General features: G+C 41.7%; 1 protein-coding gene across 1 annotated transcript in view; it reads right to left on the bottom strand.

Moving 5' to 3' along the window:
- The window catches only part of LOC140453953 (dynein axonemal heavy chain 8-like), a 1210036-nt gene that overhangs the window by 116998 nt on the left and 1071252 nt on the right, over window positions 1-21786 (bottom strand). Inside the window, exons 72-75 of the mRNA XM_072548830.1 lie at window positions 17963-18178; window positions 16367-16504; window positions 13929-14056; window positions 6747-6918 (exon numbers count right to left, since the gene is read on the bottom strand). Coding sequence (XP_072404931.1) covers window positions 6747-6918; window positions 13929-14056; window positions 16367-16504; window positions 17963-18178 — 654 coding nt within the window. The remainder of the gene's footprint in view (window positions 1-6746; window positions 6919-13928; window positions 14057-16366; window positions 16505-17962; window positions 18179-21786) is intronic.

Genomic DNA, 21786 nt, shown 5'->3' with positions numbered 1-21786 from the left:
GGTATATGAATAGGAAGGATTTAAAGTGATACAGGCCAAATGCTGGCAAATGGGACTAGATTGATTTAGGATATCTCGTCAGCAAGAACTGAAAGGTCTGTTTCTGTGCTGTACATCTATACGACTGTATGACTCTATGTCAGCTCTAGGACATCTCTGCAGGAGTTCCTCTGGGTAATGTCCTAGGCCCAACATCTTCAGCTGCTTCATCATTGATCTTCCCTCCATCAGAAGTGAAGATGCTCACTGATACTTGCAGACAATTCAGCACCAGCTCTTCAGACACTGAAGCAGTCCATGTTCAAATGCAACAAGATCTGGACTATATCCAGGCTTGGGCTGACAGATGGCAAGTAACACTTGCCCATGTAAATGCCAGGCAATGACCATTTCCAATAACAGACAATCCAGCATCACCCCTTGACATTCAATGATGTTGCTGTCACTGAATCCCCCACTATCAAATTGTGCAGTTAATAACACTGACCAGAAAATCAACTGCAGTTGCCACACAAACACAGTAGCTACAAGAGCAGCTCAGAGGCTAGGAAGACTGTAGTGAGTAACTCACCACCTGCTCCCCAACGCCTTTCCATCAGCTACAAGACTGAAGTCAGGAGTGTGATGGAATACTCACTTCTTGCCTGGATGGGTACAGCTTGAACAACATCCAGGATCAAGCAGCCGCTTGATTGGTACTGCATCCACAAGCTTTCACTCCCTCTACAGAGACGGTCAGTAATAGTACTATGTACCATCTGCAATATGCGCTGCAGAAATTAACCAAAGATCCTTAGGTAGCACCTTCCAAACCTACAATTACTTCCACATAGAAGGTCAAGGATAGCGGATATACGGGAACACCATCAGCTGCAAGTTCCCTTCCAAGCCAATCACCATCCTGACTTGGAAATATATCACTCTTCTGATCAAAATCCTGGAATTCCCTCCCTAAGGGTATTGTAGGTCCACCAGTTGCATGTGGACAGCAGTAGTTCAATAAAGCAGCTCACCACTATCTTCTCAAGGGCAACCAGGAATGGACAATAAATGCCGGCCAGCCAGTGACACCCATGTCCCACTTGTCAATTAAAAAAAAGATTTTAAAGGGCTTGATGAAGTAGATGTATAGAGATGCTACCTCAGGTTGAGCAACTTAGAATGAGAGGTCATATTTTTAGAGTAAGTGGTAGCAAATTTAAACAGAGATGAGGGGAATTACTTATCTCAGAGAGTGGTGGGACACTGAGTAAATTTGAGGAGTTTTTAATTAGCAATGAGTTGTAGGGTTAAGGAGAGTTGACATGAAAGTGAAGTTAGGCTAAACTGAGATCAGCCTTGATCAGTGGCAAAGGTGGCTCAGTGGTTAGCACTACTGCCTCACAGTGCCAGGGACCTGTGTGGAGTTCGTGCATTCTCCCCGTGTCTGTGTGGGTTTCCTCTGGGTGCTCTGGTTTCCTTCCACAATCCAAAGATGTGCACTTAGGTGAATTGGCCATGCTAAATTGCCACAGTGTTGATTATTAGTCAGGGGTAAATATTGGTTTGGGGGAATGGGTCTGGGTGGGTTGCTCTTTGGAGGGTCGGAGTGGACTTGTTGGGCCAAAGGGCCTGTTTCCACGCTGCAGGGATTCTAATTCTAATGATCATATTAAATGGCAGAGAAGCTCAAGGATTGCCTTCTCCTGCTCCTAATTCTTATGTTCCTATTGTAAAGTGTAAAACTGGCAATGATGGATTGGTAAATGTTATTGAAAGGATAGGCAATGGCTCCAGAGATAATGGATGCATTAATGATCACCATCCATGTTTCTTTAGAATCTGAAACAGTTCCTGCAGATTGGAGGGTAGCTAATGTAACCCCTCTATTTAAACTGGGGAGTAAGGGAAAATAGGGAATTATTGACTAGTGAGCCTGATGCCAGTAGTGGTTAAGATAGAGTCAGAGAGATGTACAGCACAGAAACAGACCCTTCAGTCCAACTCGTCCATGCCAACCAGATATCCTAAATTAATTTAGTCCCATTTGCCAGCACTTGGTTCACATCCCTCTAAACCCGTCCTATTCATGTACCCATCTAGGTGCCTTTTAAGTGTTGTAATTGTACTAATCCACTATTTTCTCTGACAGCTCATTGTGTACATGCACCATCCTTTGTATGAAACGATTGCCTCTACTCACCTTAAACCTATTCCCTCTAGTTTTGGACTCCCCATCCATATTTACCCTATCCATGCCCCTCATGATTTCATAAATCTCTGTAAGGTGCCCCTCAGCCTCTGACACTCCAGGGAAAACAGCTCCAGCCTATTCAACTTCTCCCTGTAGCTCAAACCCTCCAACCATGGCAACATCCTTGTAAATCTTTTCTAAACCCTTTCAAGTTTCACAATATCCTTCCTACAGCAGAGAGACCAGAATTGCACACAATGTTCCAAAAGTGGCCTAACCAATGCCCTGTACAGCTGCAACATAACTTTCCAACTCCTGTATTCAATGCACTGACTAATAAAGGAAAGCATGCCAAATGCCTTCGTCACTATTCTATCTATGATGATTGTAGTTTCAAGGAGCTATGAACCTGAACTACAAGATCCTTTTGTTCAGCAACACTCCCAGGATCTGACCATTAAGTGTATAAATCATGACCTGATTTGCTTTTCCAAAATGCAGCACCTCACATTTATCTAATTACATTCCACCTGCCACTCCTCGGCCCCCCCCCACTCCCCCCAGCCATCTGACCAATGGCCATGATCAAGGATTTGATGGCAGAGTAATTAGAAAACAGTGGTAGACTTATGAAAGCATAGACTTATGAAAGGGAAATCATGCTTGGTACATCTATTGGAATTCTTTGACGATGTATTTAGTAGCGTCGATGGGGGATCTTGGGTGATATGGTTTATTTGGACTTTCAGAAGGCTTTTGACAAAGTCCCACAAAAGAGTTTAATAAGTAACATTTAAGTGCATGGGATTGGTGGCAGTATATTGAGATGATCAGAAAAATTTGTTAGTAGATAAGAAACAAAGAGGAGGAATAAATGTTTTTTTTTGAATGGCAGGCAGTGAATTGTGGGTGCTGGAGGGATTGGTCCTAGGACCACAGCAATTCATATGATATGTTAATGATTTTCGTGAGGGAACAAAGTGTAATATTAAAACTAAATGCAATATCAAAATTAGCAGTTAACACAAAGCTGAATAGGAGGGTGAGAAGGATGCAGAGATATTACAGTGTGATTTGGGCAGCTGTGTGAGTAAGCAAATGCATGGCAGATGCAGAATGATTTGGATGAATGTAATGTTATCCACTTTGGCACCAAAAATAGGAAGGCAGATTATTATATGAATGGCTGTAAATTAAGACAGGGAAATGTTCAATGAGACCTGGGTGTCCTCGTTCACCAGTTGCTGGCAGCAAGTGGGAGTGAGTTTAGGGTATTGAGTTTGATAATCAGCCATGATCATATTGAATGGCAGAGCTGGTGGCAGTTGGTAAAGGGTGGCACGGTGGCTCATGGTTAGCACTGCTGCCTCACAGCACCAGGGACCCAGGTTCAAGTCCAACCTCAGGTTTGCATGTTCTTCCCGTGGCTGTGTGAATTTCCTCCAGGTGCTCTAGTTTCCTCCCGCAGTCCAAAGATGTGCAGATTAAGTGGATTGGTCATGGGAAATGCAGGGCTACAAGGGTGGGGTGATTGGGATGCTCTTCGGGGTGTTGGTACGGATTTGATGGGCTGAATGGCCAACTTCCACACTGTAGGGATTCTATGAGATGCAGGACAGAGTAAAGAAGGCAAATTGTATGTAGGCCTTCATAACAAGAGGATTTGAGTAAATTAACACAAATGTCTAGCTGCAATTATACATGGAACTGATGAGGCCACACCGGGTAAATTGTGTGCAGTTTTGATCTCCTTATCTGGGTGTAGCAAAGGTTTTCCAAATTGAATCTTGGGATGGTAAGACAGATGTATGAGGAGAGGCTGAGTTGGTTAAGATTGCATTCACTGGAGATTTAGAAGAATGAGAGGGATCTCATGGAAACTTATAAAATTCTAAGACAGCTAGACAGATTAGATGCAGGAAGGATGTTTCCACTGGTGGGGGCACCCAGATACAGGGATCATTGGTTAATGATAGGGGGTAAACCTTTTATGGTTGAGTTGAGGAGAACATTTTTTACCCAGAAAGTGGTGCACCTGTGGAATCATTACCACTTGCTCTTGTGCCTGTAGGGATCAAAGAATATGAGGAAGAATGAGGTTAGGATATTGAGCTTGATGATCATCCATGATCATATTGAATGGCAGAGTGGGCTTCTGGAATAAAATGGCCTACTCCTGTTCCTATCTTTTATGTTTCTATAATAATCAATAGACCTGGTACTAACAAAAAAGGTGCCAAAATTATTGACAGCTTAATGTCCTGAGGTAAGACAATCTGCTAGCCCTATGTGATCTGGCTTACATGTGCCTCCAGTCTCATAATACATGGTATCCTTTAATGAAGAATATCAATACTGCCCACACCAAAGACCACATTAATGAAAAGTCACATTCACACATTTTCTACCTTAATTCTGGCACTATATTGTGTTGGTGTATTATATTCCCTGAAGTTGAGTTTTAAGATTAATTATTGTGGAACACACATCAGTAATGGTTCAAGTCAAAACTCTTTCTTTCTCAAAATCTCTCTCTGTCTTTTTCCAAATACCCTATTTCTGAAATCTCTTCAAACTCTGAAAGCTGTACAGCAAACAAGATTCATACTAACTTCTAATAGAACAAACTCGGGCTTCAAACCATTTTCAATCTTATCCAATCTGCAGCACTCCAGGATTTGCTATTATCTCTGGAAAGCATATTCTTCAACATTCCCAAAATCAGATGAGTCAATGTGAAAATACAGGACAACACCTTGAACTGTTTTAACCTCTTCATTTTCCTCATCAATACGGCAGGCGCGCTATTTCTTTAACTGATTTCTTCAGGTTGTCTTGGGGTTGACGACTGCAAAATTGAATATGAGTGTTAGTTGCGCACTTTATTTTCTTCTTGACTTTGAGGAGATGATGACTCATCATCCAGAGGCCCAGGCTAATGCTCTGGAGACATGTTCAAAACCTACCAGTCCAGCTAATGGAATTTAAATTCAGTCACAAAAAGCTGGTACCCCCAATTTCAGTGGGTATTAGGGAAGGCAAATGGAATGCTGGACTTTATTTCAAAGGGAATGGGGTCTAAAAATAAGGAGGTTTTGCTAAAACTATGTGGCACTAGTTAGACAATAGCTACAATAGTATAGATGGTTTTGGCCCCAGATGTAAGGAAAAATATCCTGGCATTGAAGGCAATCCAGAGATGACTCACTAGGCTGATACCAAGTATGGGGGCATCTGTGTTATGAGGACAGGTTGAGCAGATTAGGCCTTTGGAATTTAGGAGAATGAGAGGTGATATTAGTACAGCTATGACATTCTCCTTAATCAGTAACACAACTGCCCTGCTCCTTTATGTTCCTCTCTATCTCATCTGAAACATCTAAACCCTGAAATGTTGAGCTGCCAGTCTTGCCCTGCTCTAGGGCTGTGCCTCACTCTGGAGACTAGAGTCATAAAATCTTGAAGTACAGAAAAGATCCTTCAGCCCATCGAGTCTGAACCCACACAAACTATGCTAAATCTACACTAGTCCCACTTTCCCAGCACTTGGATATTATAACATTTCAAGAGCTTATCCAAATATGCTTTAGAGGTTCTGACATTTCCATCCCAACTTCTCTCCCAGGCAATGCATTCCAGACCTGAGTCACCACCTGGGTGAAAATGTTTTCCTCAAACATCCTGTAAACCTCCTGCTTTTCACCTCAAAATTAAGCTTCCTCAATACTGATCTTTTGACCAAGGGGATCCAACTGCTTCCTATCCACCCGGTCCAGGCCTCTTATGATCTTTTACATGCCAATAAGGCCTCCTCAGTCTTTTCTGCTCCAAAGAAAACAACCCAAGCTTAGTCAGCTTCTGTTCATAGTTAACTATGCTCTAACACCAGGCAACACTAACACCCTTTCGATCCTTTCCTGCTTTTTCCTATGTGGGTTTCCCCATAGCAATGTGATAGACTCTGAAGTGGCCTAGAAAGCCAATTTATTGCAGGCTAATGTGGGACAGATGACAAAACTGCCCTTGCTGACAACATGCACATCTCATGAAGAATAAAAACAAACTCCTTTTTTATTGTTGTCAAGTGTTATCCCCATGAAACTAGCTTTCTAGTTTTATTAACTTCACCCTGAACTTTATAACATCAAGTGAGGCTTCACATGTTTCACTAGGGCGAGCAATATTGAAACAAGTACGCCTTCGAAATAGATCTTTTAAAGGCATAAGCTGCATAAATAACACAGGATGGCAAAGTTAGGGCCTTCAGTGTCATGTTTAAGGTGTAGAGAGTGAAATTTGTAATTGCTTCCTCTTAGAGTCTAAAACTCTGAGGAAACAATTTCAGCTGGAAACATTAACATTTCTATTTATCCAATAAAACATATTTGTTTCAGACAATAGGAAACAAACTAGGTGACAGATATAAATGAGGACATCTTTAACCAAGACAGTAACGTCATTAAAGAGTATTAAAAACAAACATTTTTAGTATATACAACAACTTTCACTGCAGCACTGAAAAACATTTTATTATAAAAGTTAATAGACACAAATGTGTGTGAGCCAGTCTTACCGTAGGCTGATCCACCAGAAAGTTTATGAGGTTCATACTATCTGTGTAGGGTATTCTCTTTTTCTGCAACTCTGCTTCCCAAATTACTTTAAACAGTATGTCTCTGAAGGTTTGATTGAAGGGACCACTGTATGAGAGAAATCCAGTAGCCAACAGCACATCTCCCACCAACCTAACATGCAAAAGGTGAAGTGTAATGACTAGTGAACAATCAAGAGCAGAGGACATTAGTGTGAGATGAAAAACAACATTGTCAAACACCAGGCCATCTGTAAAATACAATACATCTTCCAGGCGAACATGGCGAATGTTGAATTATCTGTCTCCATGAAGTATGGCTATGTAACCCCTGCTTTTTGGGTGTAATGGACGCTGTTTTCAAAACAAAATGCTGCATGAACTGTGTGAGCTCACTTCTGGCATGGGTATGCTGGACGCCACCTTGGGAAGGTAATTTGTCTGAGCATTATGGGTATGCTCCTGGAACACAGAGAGTAAGCAATGAGTGATGATAACCTGGGGGCAATTTCAAACTGACCACTCCAGATACTACCCTCTATTAAACACATGTTCAGATGTGTTATTTGATGTAACCATTACTTAGTGGATAGTTCTGATTAAACTCTCGGGCAGTGCTTCCCAAACCTTTTCTTCTGTTCCTCCATTTCGAAGCTTGAATGTGTTGTGACACCTCAGTACATACTGAGAGAGGGGGAGAACAGCTGTACAGTATTATAACTTGCTCAGAACTCTCCAACAGCCACATGTCAGAGCTTGCCATCCTATTCGGGTCCCAACCCACTCAGTTTGGGAGCACGGCTCTAGGGGCTACACTTGAGTTTCTGGAGTTGGTGTAGAGAGCTACAAATGTGCTGCACAAGACACAGGGCTATGTTGTGGCTGCAATGTTCCAGTCAGAACAGTTTATCCCAGTATTGGGAGCGTCTCTTCATGCTTCTACACAGTTACCTTTAGATCCACAAGGGGCTGCTGCTCCATTCCACTTCTCATCTTTACATTGAGCCTAAGTGTTTTCAACTAAAACTGCTGTAAGTTTTCACATGATTTCGATGATATCCTGCGCTGCCTCACCGCCATTTCGTCATTTGATCCTCCACTATTATTAAACTATCAGACAGCATATCTGACATGCAGTACTGCAGAGCTAGATGAGCACAAATGTCTCCTATTAAATATGGGAATACTGTAGCCATTGCTTTTGGTAGCATTCCAAATTCCTTTCCTTCTTTCTAGCCTACTCTATCCTTCCCCCCTCACAAGTGGCAACAGACTAAGTTTAGCCTGAGTGTCAAAACCTGGGTGCCGTATTTGATCCCAAAAAGGAGTCCTAACTTCCCATCTGAAACATCACTAAGATTTTTTTTTCACCTTTATGCCATTGCTCAATATTGCTCATCTCACTATACCTGATGGTAATACTCTCAGTGTGTCTTCATAATCTTTAGCCATAACTACTCCACTGTACTCCTGGAGTTTTCCCACATTCTACCCTTCATAAAACTGAGGTAAATCAAAATTCTGACGATCATGTCTTAACTTGAACCAAGACCCATAACCTACCACTCCTGTGATCACTGACCTCCACTGGCACCCAGTCAAGCAATTACTTGATTTTAAAATTCTCATCCTTTCTTTCAAATTCCTCCATAGCACCAAGTGTACTAATTAATGGAAGCTTCATCATCAGTCCCTTCTGCTCCTGTAGTTTAGGCTTCCACATTAGATACTGACTAGGTGGAAGAATTTGGTTACCTGAAAGAAATAAATTATGAGGCTGGAAAGAGTAAGCGTGGGGCAAGCAAGTGATGCAAGCATAATCAATCTGCAGTTTGAAAATCAGAAGAGAATTAAGTGCAAAAAAGATGGGTAGAATCATAGAACCATAGAATTTGCTCTGTTCTCCTAGGCAGTCCAAGGGATTAAGGATGACTTTCTTCCACTCTGGTTTGATGGGTTTTGAAATATATGATCCAATGAGGGGCAGATGATGTTTAAATGGTTTGAGGAGATGAATTACTTCGAGTCTGACATCTTGACATCACCTCTGCACTTACTAATTAAAGTCACTTAATGTTGTTTGCAATCTTCCTGAATAAGCCTTCTTCATTTTGGTTGGTGACAAGCTAGGGGGTCCAATGAGTCAGTGGGTGTAATGGAGCGTTGAAAGTGTGCAACAAGGATATTTCTGTTGTCTTCATGAGAGTCTCCTGCCACAACAGAATTCCAAGCAGAGCAGTTGCTTTGAGTACATTCTTTCATGGGATGAAGGTCATTAGCAAGGCTGGCAATTGTTGCCCATCCTCCATCACCCTTGAGCTCATTGGCTTTCCAGGATCTTTCAAAAAGCAGTTGAGAGTCATCCACATTTGAGAACCAGAGTCACATGTAGGCTAAATAAGGTAAAATCAGCAGATTTCCTTCTCTAACAGTGAACCCAATGGATTTCTGTGACAGGGAGAAAGTGAGGATTGCAGATGCTGGAGATCAGAATCAGAAAGTGTGGTGTTGGAAAAGCACAGCAGGTCAGGCAGCATTGAGGAGCAGGAGAGTTGACTTTTCGAGCATAAGCTCTTCATCAGGAACTCTTCATTCCTGGTAAAGAGCTCATGCTCGAAACATCGACTCTCCTGCCCCACGGATTTCTATGAAAATTAACAATGATTACACTTTCATCATCAGATTATCTTTTTTTAAAATTCCTGATGTTATTCAAATTTCACCATCTTCTGTTTTGCAGACATAGTAGTTGTAAATATTTATTTTGATTTGTTCACCCTATATCCTTCCTCTCTAGATTATACGTTCTCCCACTTTAATTTTGAGATACCTTCTCCTTTCTTCCAACATCCCTGTTTTCCTTCTTCAATCTTGGCCTGTGACTGTTGGCATTTCACTATCTCTCTTGATGTTCCTCCTCTTCCTCCTGATCCCACTCCCACCCAGATCCCCATACCTAGTACCAGTTTTACAGCACCAATTATTTAATTCACCTTCTTGTTCTCCCCACTCCAGTACCACACTGTATTGCCATTCCGAAATATGTAGCTCCAACCCTTCTTGGTTCTGCTTGTACCTATCACTGTGATTTGCTCCTTTCCACCTCAGTTTCTCATTTTTCCTTAACAAGATTGAATCTGTGAATGCAATTCCAGCAATCTAGGTGTTAATGAATGTTCATAGAATGCTAATAAATACAAAAGAAGTCCAAGGTTCAGAAAAATCCAGCCTACCTGAAAGGGTTTTCAGACCTTAATATCAAAACTTTAACCCATCATTGGGAAAGTGAACTTTTGCCACCTGGCCTAATCCTTTTCCCCGGTTATCATTTCAAACATTCCAGATAGACCTGCATTGTGCCTGCCTTCTCAAGAGACGTCACATACCAGAAATAGAGCTTAACCAAAGGCAAATAAGAGGGGGAGACTCAAGGTTATTAATATCAGAAGCGAAACATTTTTTGAGGAGTTTGACGAAACAAAGACTAGCAAATGTCCAAGACTTGACCATGCACTTTCTGGAATTGTAGAAGTGATAACTGCAGAAATAAAGGGTGTGTGAGGTATGATTTTCCAAAATTACTAATATTCTTGAATGATGCTAGCAGATCACAATTTAGAAGATGTACTGGCACTATTCAAATAAAAAGGCTGAGAAAAAAACACTGGCAAGAACAGGCCAGAAAATCTTACATTGAGGAAATGTTGCAATCCATTATTAAAGTGTTAACAATACATGCTGAATGTGACAAGACAGGACAAAATCTTTTTTTGTGGAAATGTAATCAGCAGAATAGAACAAGAATAACCATTAGATGTAATGTCTTTAGATTTTCAAACGGCATTTGATAATGTGCTGTGTTAAAGACTAATATAGAAGCTTAGAGACAAGGTATTGGGGTAATATATGAGCTTTGATAAAAGACAGATTACTTGACAAGGAGCACAGGAAAGGGATAAATGGGGCATTTTGAGAGACTTGTAACACAATATATGGAATCCTGCAAGATATGCATGAAGCCTCAGCTATTTACAATTTGTATTGGATGAGATGGAGAGATGGAGAGACTGAGTCCCTTGGCTGACGATACACAGCTAGGTGAGAATTTAAACTTTGAGGACAGGTTACTTGAATGTGCATCAAAATGACAGAATAATATAAAGAATTGATTTATTTTCTACGTCAGAACCGAGAAGCAGAGTATTTTTACGATAGCCTGAAACCTGTAAAATGTTGTTCAGAAAGATTTAATCATGTTTGTAAAAGATACATTAAATTAACATGCAGTTACAGCAAGCAATTAGAAAGGCACATTGCATGGTGGTCTTTGTTGCAAGGAAATTGGAATTAAAGGATAAAGAAGCCTTGCTAAAATTGCATAGGGCTTTGAGAGATTCCAGCTGGAATATTGTATGGAGTTTGGTCTCCATATTTAAGGAGGTAGGTACAGGCTGGTACAGTGGAATTTCACTAGAAGGGCACTGGAGGAATAGGATTACCCTATGATATGAGGCTTTTTATTTTCGTTCATGGGGCTTGAACATTTTGTTTTGATTCAGTCCTGGGATGTGGGATTCACTGTCAGGGCCAATTGTCATTGTCCATCCCTAGTTACCCCTGATACAGTGGTGGCGATGCTGTCACCTTGAACTGCTGCAGTCTCTATGCTGTAGGTAAACTCACATTGCGGTTAGGGCATGAATTCCAGGATTGAGACCCAGTGGAGGAATGCTGGCATATTTCCAAGTCAGGATGTTCAGTGGCTTGAAGGGGAACCTGCAGGTTTGTATATGTATCTGCTATGCTTGTTTTTCAAGTTAATGGTGTTTGGAAAGTACTGTCTAAAGATAATAACATTTTAATAACATTTAATAAAAATTAAAGAGGATAATTAAACAGAGTCCAACATTTCTTTCTCTGCCCCTAGAATCCCACACCATGCCATCACCAAAGTCTGACTCTGGGCTACCCAGCCCACACCATGCCACTGCCAGACTCTGTGCTCCGGGCTACACCAGGCTGTGCCTTTTCACTGCCAGAGTCCCCGCTCTGCGCTACACCAGACTATGCAAAAGTGAGGACTGCAGATGGTGGAGGTCAGAGTCTAGATCAGAGTGGTGCTGGAAAAGCACAGCAGGCCAGGCAGCATCTGAGGAGCAGGAAAATTGACGTTTTGGGCAAAAGCCCTTCATCAAGCCCTTCACTATACCAACCAGGCAGTCAGGTCACAGGCTAATTGCAAGGTTATATGAATAGCCACTCAGGTTAAGATTCTGACTCCTATCAAGAGTGTAGGAACAATTGAAAAGGTATCCTCCAAAAGTGCTTGTTGGGCACCAGAAACATCTTTGCAGCATTGAATCATAACTTAAAAGGTGTGCTTTCAGTCCAATATGCCTGTGGAAGCACTTTGTTTGAATGTTCAATTATTTCTAATTGCCTGTTCTTTTCACATAGTCTCAGCAATATCTTCATTTCAAATAGAAACCTAATTTCCTTCAGAAAGTTATGACTGAATTCCTTTCAGGCTGTGTACTTCAAATCATAATACCTCAATAAAAGATTTTAATTCCTTAATGGTTCTTTTACTAGTTATTTTCTGTTCCCTAATAAATGCTAATTCATCATCAGCCTTTTCTGGTGCCTAGTCCTTTTGTCACCAGGTTTAAAGCATCAGCATATGGCATGCCACCCTTCACTGGCCGGGGAATGGAGGGTACAAGAGTTGGCAAACCATGTTGCAGCTATATAAAACCCTTATCCAGTTGCATTTGGAGTATTGTGTGCAGTTTTGGTCGCCACACTGCCAGAAGGACGTGGAAGCTTTGCAGAGAATGCAGAGAAGGTTCACGAGGGTGTTGATTGGTCTCAAGGGCATTGGCTATGAGGAAAGGTTCAAAAGCCTAGGATTGTTTTCACTGGAAAGATGGTTGCTGAGAGCAGACCTGATAGATGGCTACAAAATTATGAGAGGCATAGATATGGTGGATTGTCAGAGGCTTTTTTTCTCATAGTTGAAGCTCCAATTACAAAGGGGGCACACGTTCAAGGTGAGAGGGAGAAAGTTTAAGGGAGATGGGAGGTTTTCACACAGAGAGTGATAGAAACCTGGAATGCATTGCCAGAAGAGATGGTGGAAGCAGGCACATTGGTGACATTTAAGAGGCATCAGGATGGTTTCATGAATAGGGAGGGAATAGAGGGATACGGACTGATTAAGGGCAGAAGTTTTTTTTAGTTTAATTAGGGTATGATGATCAGCACAGGCTTGGAGGGCCAAGGTGCCTGTTCCTGTGCTGTACTTCTGTTTTGTTCTTTTGTTCTCTTTTGTTTTTAAAGGCAATTCTGACTCAAGTGGAACTGTTGTGATGTTAGTTATAAAGTATGGGCATCCTATAGGTTTAGTATCATAGCGTCCTACAGTAAGGAGATAGGGACTTTGGCCCAAACTGGTCCATGCCGACGAAAATGTCTATCCACACGAATCCCATTTCCCTGCATTTGGCCCATATCCTTCTAAACCTGTCCTTTCCATATATTTGTCCAAATGCCTTTTAAATGTTGTTAATGTACCCACCTCAACCACACCCACTGGCAACTCATTCCATATGCGTATCACGCTCTGTGTAAAAACATTGTCCTTCGGGTTCCCTTTTTCCTTTTTCCCTTCCAACCTTAAACTGATGCCCTCTAGTCCTCAATTCCTTAACTCTGGGAAAAAGACGAAGTGCATTCACCGTATCCATGCCTCTCATGATTCTATAAGATTCCCTCTCAGTCTCCTGTGCTCCAAAGAAAAAAGCCCAGTGTGCTAAAAGCCTCCTTCACTGCCCTGTCTACCTGTGATTCCGCGATCAAAGAACCATACACCTGAACTTCAAGGTCCCTCTGTTCCACTACACTCCTTAAGGCCCTACCATTGATCATGAAACTCCTACCTTGATTAAACTTTTCAAAATGCAAGACCTCACACTTATCTGTATTAATATCTATCTGATTTGAATATTTTCATGAAACTCAAACTGCAGGTTCGTCCTCAAAGTGTGCAGTTAAAACAGCGATGATGTAAGCTTTAAGTGCTTCACCTGTAATTTTAACCTGTCCCCATTGGACATCAGGGTTCTGGTATTTATAATATTATGAGCAACAAGTGTTAGCACTTGCCTGTTGATTTGTGCTTTAAACTCCTTGCATTGCTCTGTCCATCTGATTCTTTCACCACTCAGACCATCAATCAATGCTGAAGCAGCTTCCATCTTTCTTCTACATGTTTCTGCATCTTCCAACAAGTCCTAAACAATAAAAAAACAGCTTCAGTTAGTGCCAGTTCCTCAGCCCTCTGAATGTCAGCCATACAATTAGGGGTAGAATTTCTCCAGCATTCTCATCATCCATTTAAAAAGGTGGGTGGAAAGCTCAATCACTTAAAATATCAGAAATACATTTTTTTCTGTTTTGTTATTGTCTACATCAGGTGGGTAAAGTGAAAAACATTGGCTCTGGAAGGCTCTGCATCTTAATTGTTGATATTATAATTGCTCTGGACATCAGGTCATAGAGTCATGGCGATATACAGCATGGAAACAGAATCGATCCTACCCGTCCGTGCCGACCAGATATCCCAACCCAATTTAGTCCCACCTGCCAGCACCCGGCCCATATCCCTCAAAACCCTTCCTATTCATATACCCATTCAAATGCCTCTTAAATGTTGCAATTGTACCAGCCTCCACCACTTCCTCTGGCAGCTCATTCCATACACATACCACCCTCTGCGTGAAAAAACTGCCCAGTTGCTCTCTTTTATATCTTTCCCCTTTTACCTTAAGCCTATGCTGTCTAGTTCTGGACTCCCCAACCCGAGGGAAAAGACTTTGCCTATTTACCCTATCCATGCCCCTCATAATTTTGTAAACCTCTATAAGGTCACCCCTCAGCCTCCAATTCTCCAGGGAAAACAGCCCCAGCCTGTTCAGCCTCTCCCTATAGCTTAACTCCTCCAACCCTGGCAACATCCTTGTAAATCTTTTCTGAACCCTTTCACATTTCACAACATCTTTCCAATAGAAAGGAGACCAGAATTGCACGCAATATTCCAACAGTGGCCTAACCAATATCGTGTATAGCTGCAACATGACCTCCCAACTCCTGTACTCAATACTCTGACTAATAAAGGAAAGCATACCAAACGCAATCTTCACTATCCTACCTACCTGTGATTCCACTTTCAAGGAGCTATGAACCTGTACTCCAAGGTCTCTTTGTTCAGTAACACTCCCTAGGACCTTACCATTAAGTGTATAAGTCCTGCTAAGATTTGCTTTTCCAAACTGCAGCACCTCACATTTATCTGAATTAAACTCCACCTGCCACTTCTCAGCTCATTGGCCCATCTGGTCAAGATCCTGATGTAATCTGAGGTAACCCTCTTTGCTGTGCACTACACATCCAATTTTGGTGTCATCTGCAAACTTATTAACTGTATCTCTTATGCTCGCATCCAAATCATTTATGTAAATGACAAAAAGTAGAGGACCCAGCACTCATCCATGTGGCACTCCACTGGTCACAGGCCTCCAGTCTGAAAAACAACCCTCCACCACCACCCTCTGTCTTCTACCTTTGAGCCAGTTCTGTATCCAAATGGCTAGTTCTCCCTGTATTCCGTGAGATCTAACCTTGATAATCAGTCTCCCATGGGGAACCTTGTTGAACGCCTTACTGAAGTCCATATAGATAACATCTACCTCTCTGCCCTCATTAATCCTCTTTGTTACTTCCTCAAAAAACTCAATCAAGTTTGTGAGACATGATTTCCCACACACAAAGCCATGTTGACTATCCCTAATCAGTCCTTGCCTTTCCAAATACATGTACATCTTGTCCCTCAGGATTCCCTCCAACAACTTGCCCACCACCAACGTTTATAGTTCCCTGGCTTGTACTTACAACCCTTCTTAAACAGTGGCACCACGTTAGCCAACCTCCAGTGTTCCGGCACCTCACCTGTGACTATCGATGATACAAATATCTCAGCAAGAGGCTTGGCAATTACTTCTGTAGCTTCCCACAGAGTTCTAGGGTACACCTGATCAGGTCCAGGGGATTTAGCCACCTTTACCCGTTTCAAGACATCCAGCACTTCCTCTTTAATCTGTACATTTTGCAAGATGTCACCATCTATTTCCCTACAGTCTATATCTTTCATATCCTTTTCCATGGTAAATACTGATGCGAAATACTAATTTGGTATCTCACCCATTTTCTCCCCCATTATAAACCTCTTTGAGCTATCTAAAGTGTGAAAGGCACTATATGAATGCCATATTTACTTTTTGAATACATTCTCCTACCTCACACAATTGATAATGTGTATTGGGCACATTAACTGATGATGTGTAGTTAGCAGCAAAAACATGCATCCTCTTCTTACTGGTGCAATTTAAATGCATCACCATATTACATTTTTAGGTTAAATAATACATTGTACAAACACATAATTAAATTAAATATATCAAAACATAAATAAACTTGAACATTTGGACATTGATCAATAATCATATTAAAAAAATTAGCTACAAGTCCTATGGATTCTGACTCACCATTTTCTCCTTCATGGCAGCATCAAACTTGGCCTGTACCTTGTCGAGCTCAGCTTGCTTCTCATCCAGCTGTGCCTGGGCACTTCCTAACTCCTTCATGGCCCGTTGGAGGCGGTTTTCTTGCACTGCCAAATTAGCCTAAATACAGATGTTAAAAACAGAAACCTATCATTTCAAATCTTTTTACAAAATGTCTTCTCAATCTCAGCACCGGCAGATTTTCCTTCTCATTGATATCAGCATGTTACAGCAATAGATGTAAACAGAAAGTGATATGTTAGGTGTACAGGAAAAACTGGCAAATTAAGGTAAAGGTCGGAAAGTGTGGACTCATTTACCTTGAGCTGAAGAAAGCTATATCAGAATATTTTATAATTAGAGTGAATTTAGGAACTAATAATGGTGTGTGTATGGAATTAGCTGCCACAGGAAGTGGTGAGGCTGGTACAATTACAATATTTAAAAGATGGGACTAGATTAATTTAGAACACCTGGTCGGCATGGACGTGTTGGACTGAAGGGTCTGTTTCCATGCTGTACGTCTCTGTGACTTTAATATATATATATGCATATATACATTTGTATAAAAACACATTTAAATACTGGACAGACAATATTCAGAACTTTCATAGAATGTTGCTTTTTATCTCAAGAGGGCTAACAAGACAAAATGAGCAGATATTATGCTATAATTGTATGGAATTCTACGTCAAATATATCCAGAGTACCTACTGCACTTGGTTCTGGGCACTGCAACTGAAGAAGCACAATTGATCATGAAAGAAGGAGGAGGAGGTAGGGGGTGGGGATGGTGGGGAGGGAGGCAGTGCTCACTGACTAGAATTATACAGGGGTTCAAATGGTCAAATTATGAGGATTATTTGTTACATTATCTAGATATGTATTCACTTCAGTATAGAAGATTATTGTTGACCTAATGTTTGAGATGTTAAAGATTTTCATAGGATGGCTAGAAAGAAACTATTTCCCATAAAGGAGAATAAAGAATTATAACCTTGAAATGAGAGTCAAATTATATATATGTGATGTGAGGGCACAAAGAGTGTTGGGAATTTGGAACTCTCTTGCCAAAAGGTGGTTGAGGTTGTGTCATTTGAAAAATCAGATAAATATATTTTTGTTAGGCAGGATTACTGAGGGGATTTGAACCAAAGCAAGGAAAGGGACTTCTGATCCAATCAGCCATGAGCCTATTTAAATAACAGGACAGGTTCAAGTGACAAAATGACTGACTTGTGTTCTATGTTCCAATGAGTGTAAAGTAATAAAATGTATTTTGCCATTTTTCCATGAAAGGTGGTAGGAAAATTTAAGATATTCAGCTAATGCACAACTAGATATGAGCACACCTAAAGCTAGACCATAAAACAAAGGTACCAATGTTCCATCCTGCGTTCTTCATAAATGAAGTTTTGTAACAAGCTGGAAACCATTAACATTTCTATTTTCATTTAGACTTCTGCAAAAATGAAAACATTCAAACAGCAGAGTCGACAATTCTGAAGGATATTTGTGCAGAAATCAAATCATGTAGTGAAATCTTTTCTGTGCTTTGATTCATTTGTTCAGTATTACCTTGAGCGGCAGAACCTCTTTGTTGATAGCAAAGAAAGAAGCCATAGCTTGAGTCCAGGATAACAAACCAGCGACATTCCCACAGACTTTCTTAGCATGTTCAAATGTATAATCTTCCATCATGAAATATGGCTGGAGAAGTTCTACTGTTTCATCATTGATGGTGTCCTTTGGAAACTGCTGCAGGGCCTGGAGAAAGCCAGTGCCACTCAACAACTAGAATAAAGGTAAATAAATAAGAATTCCTTTTTACAATTCAGACTGAGTCATTGATAAAAACTGATGGCTTTAATGAGTCGATAGCTTGATTAGTGTTGTATCATGTGAGTACCCTTGGTACTCAGTAAATCCCCAAAATTGTACTTATGCATGAAATAAAGAACAAACAACGCAAAACACTTCGTCTTAATGTTTCTTAAAGGAAACTGTGGAGTGAATTTATAAGTCATTCACACTACATCGATTGATTCCTAAGATAAAGCCCATAGACGCAACTCTATCAATGTTCAACAGTTTTGTAACAATCAATCTGAAATGTGTGGCAGTGTCTGGAAGTGAACTTGATTTTCGTCAGTAGAACAAAATGCGCTTAATGGGCTCTGCATATAAATTGAACAATGAGGATTTAATGGTGGTAGTTAATTGGTGAAAATTGCCAGAGGAGATTTGGTGGTGGGAAAAACCATTCAATTGCATGTGATGTCACTTCTGGATATAAATAAAAAATGAAGAGAAAACAAAATGGGCTTAGAATTATTTCACGCAGAGCCAGGTTCTCTATTTCTTTGAAGCTAATAGACTTATCAATTATCAATTGCTTTAAGCCCATACTGGCTGATGGTGGAGAGAAATTTCACCCCCAATATGGTTGACAGTTAATTCCACTCAAAAAAGGATGGGGTAACTTAACACCTTGAAAATGCTCAGTTAAACATGGAGAGCCAGCATGGATTCATGACTGATAGATCATGCCTGATAAATGTCATTGAATTTTTTGAAGAGCTGACGAGGGGAGTGGACAGGGTATTGTCTATGAATGTTGCTTATACTGACTTTCAGAAAGCATTTGATAAAGTTCCATACTATATAAGAAATTATTAACTAAGGTAGAAACCCATGGAACTGAAGGTAAATTACTGACATGGCTGGAAAATTAGCTGAGTGCCAGAAAGCAGAATGTAGGGATAATTAGTTAAGTGCCAGGAGACAAAATGTTGGGACAATGGGTCACTAGTCAAATTGGAAGGATGTAAATAGTGGTGTCCCACAAGGATCTCTATTAGGGCCTTAATTATTCACATTATTTATTAATGACTTGAATAATGACATAGAAAAATCACGTATCCAAATTTGCTGATGACACAAAGTCAATTCACATTGTAGATTATAGCATAAAATTACGAAGAGATATTGACAGACTCACTGATTATGCAAAACTGTGGCAGATGAGGTTCAAGGAGAAAGTGAGGACTGCAGATGATGGAGATCAGAGCCGAAAATGTGTTACTGAAAAAGTGCAGTAGGTCAGGCAGCATCCAATGAGCAGGAGAATCGACATTTCGGGCATGAGCCCTTCTTCAGGAATGACGTAAGTGTGCCAAGCAGGCTAAGACAAAAGGTAGGGAGGAGGGACTTGGGGGAGGGGCGTTGGGAATGTGATAGGTGGAAGGAGGTTAAGGTGAGGGTGATAAGGTGGGGGTGGGGATGGAGAGGTCAGGAAGAAGATTGCAGGTTAGGAAGGTGGTGCTGAGTTCGAGGGTTGGGACTGAGACAAGGTGGGGGAGGGGAAATTGAGGAAACTGGAGAAATCTGAGTTCATCCCTTGTGGTTGGAGGGTTCCTAGGCAGAAGATGAGGCGCTCTACCTCCAGCCATCTTGTTGCTATGGTCTGGTGATGGAGGAGTCCAAGGACCTGCATGTCCTTGGTGGAGTGGGAAGGGGAGTGGAAATGTTGAGCCACGGGGTGGTTGGGTTGGTTGGTCTGGGTGTCCCAGAGGTGTTCTCTGAAACGGTCCACAAGTAGGTGGTCTGTCTCCCCAATATAGAGCAGGCCACATCGGGTGCAGCGGATGCAGTAAATGATGTGTGTGGAGGTGCAGGTGAATTTGTGGCGGATATGTAAGGATCCCTTGGGGCCTTGGAGGAAAGTAAGGGGGGAGGTGTGGGCGCAAGTTTTGCATTTCTTGTGGTTACAGGGGAAGGTGCTGGGAGTGGAGGTTGGGTTGGTGGGGAGTGTGAACCTGACGAGAGAGTCACGGAGAGTGTGGTCTTTCCGGAACACTGATAGGGGAGGGGAGGGAAATATATCCCTGGTGGTGGGGTCCGTTTGGAGGTGGCGGAAATGATGACGGATGATATGATCCGCTGCACCCGATGTGACCTCCTCTATCTTGGGGAGACAGACCACCTACTTGCGGAACGTTTCAGAGAACACCTCTGGGACACCAGGACCAACCAACCCAACCACCCTGTGGCTCAGCACTTCAACTCCCCCTCCCACTCCACCAAGGACATGCAGGTCCTTGGACTCCTCCATCGCCAGACCATAGCAACACGATGGCTGGAGGAAGAGCGCCTCATCTTCCGCCTAGGAATCCTCCAACCACAAGGGATGAACTCAGATTTCTCCAGTTTCCTCAATTTCCCCTCCCCCACCTTGTCTCAGTCCCAACCCTCGAACTCAGCACCACCTTCCTAACCTGCAATCTTCTTCCTGACCTCTTCGCCCCCACCCCCACTCCGGCCTATCACCCTCACCTTATCACCCTCACCTTAACCTCCTTCCACCTATCACATTCCCAACGCCCTTCCCCCAAGTCCCTCCTCCCTACCTTTTATCTTAGCCTGCTTGGCACACTTTCCTCATTCCTGAAGAAGGGCTCATGCCCGAAACGTTGATTCTCCTGCTCCTTGGATGCTGCCTGACCTGCTGCGCTGTTCCAGCATCAGATGAGATACAATGCAAACAGGTGTGAGGTATCCGTTATGGATCAAAAGAAATGTGATTCAGATGCACCGATCTTTAAATGCCATGAACAGGTATGGAAAATATTTAAGCAAGCTGATGGAATGCTGGTCCTATTCCAGAGGACAAGGATGCAGATGTAATGCTGCAGTTAGCAAAACCCTGGTTAGACCCCACTTGGTGTACTGAGAGGAGGTCTGGGCACCTCACCTAAGGAAGGATATACTGGTCTTGGAAGGAGTACACCATAGACTTATAAGAATAATGCCTGGACTTCAGACATTAAGTTCTGAGGACAGATTATACAGATTAGTTTAGAAGGTTAAAAGATGATCTTCTCAACCTTCCTGAGGTTGATGTCTTCAAAATATTAACAGGAAAAAACAGGTACATTAAAATAACTTTTCCCACTGGTTGGGGATTCCAGAACTAGGGAGCATAGTCTGAGAATTAGGGCCAGACTGTTTAAGGGAGATGCCAGAAAAGTCCTCTACTTAGGAAGGGTGGTAGATGTTTGGAATATTCTTCCACAAATGGCAGTGGATGGTGGAACAGTTGTTAATTTTAAATGTGAGATAGATAAATCTTAGTAAAACAAAGGTACTAAGGAATATGGGCCAAAGTCAGATATATGGAATAAGAGCACAGATCAGCCAAGATATCATTGAATAATGGAACAGGCTCGAGGGACTGAATGGCGTACTCCTGTATCTATGTTCCCATGTTGTGAATTTAATAACTGTCAGAAGACATTGTAGTGATTGGAACTGGTTAGACTTGTTGACTATGTGGTTCTTGACTGGGGTCATTGACCTGGGCTAATCAGTAAAGCCCTGGCTGACCAATGTAATCAGGAAGT

The sequence above is a fragment of the Chiloscyllium punctatum genome, chromosome 3, assembly GCF_047496795.1.
Source record: "Chiloscyllium punctatum isolate Juve2018m chromosome 3, sChiPun1.3, whole genome shotgun sequence".
NCBI lineage: Eukaryota > Metazoa > Chordata > Chondrichthyes > Orectolobiformes > Hemiscylliidae > Chiloscyllium > Chiloscyllium punctatum.
Note: the sequence above shows the minus strand (reverse complement) of the source record. Positions and strands in the feature narration are given on the sequence as shown.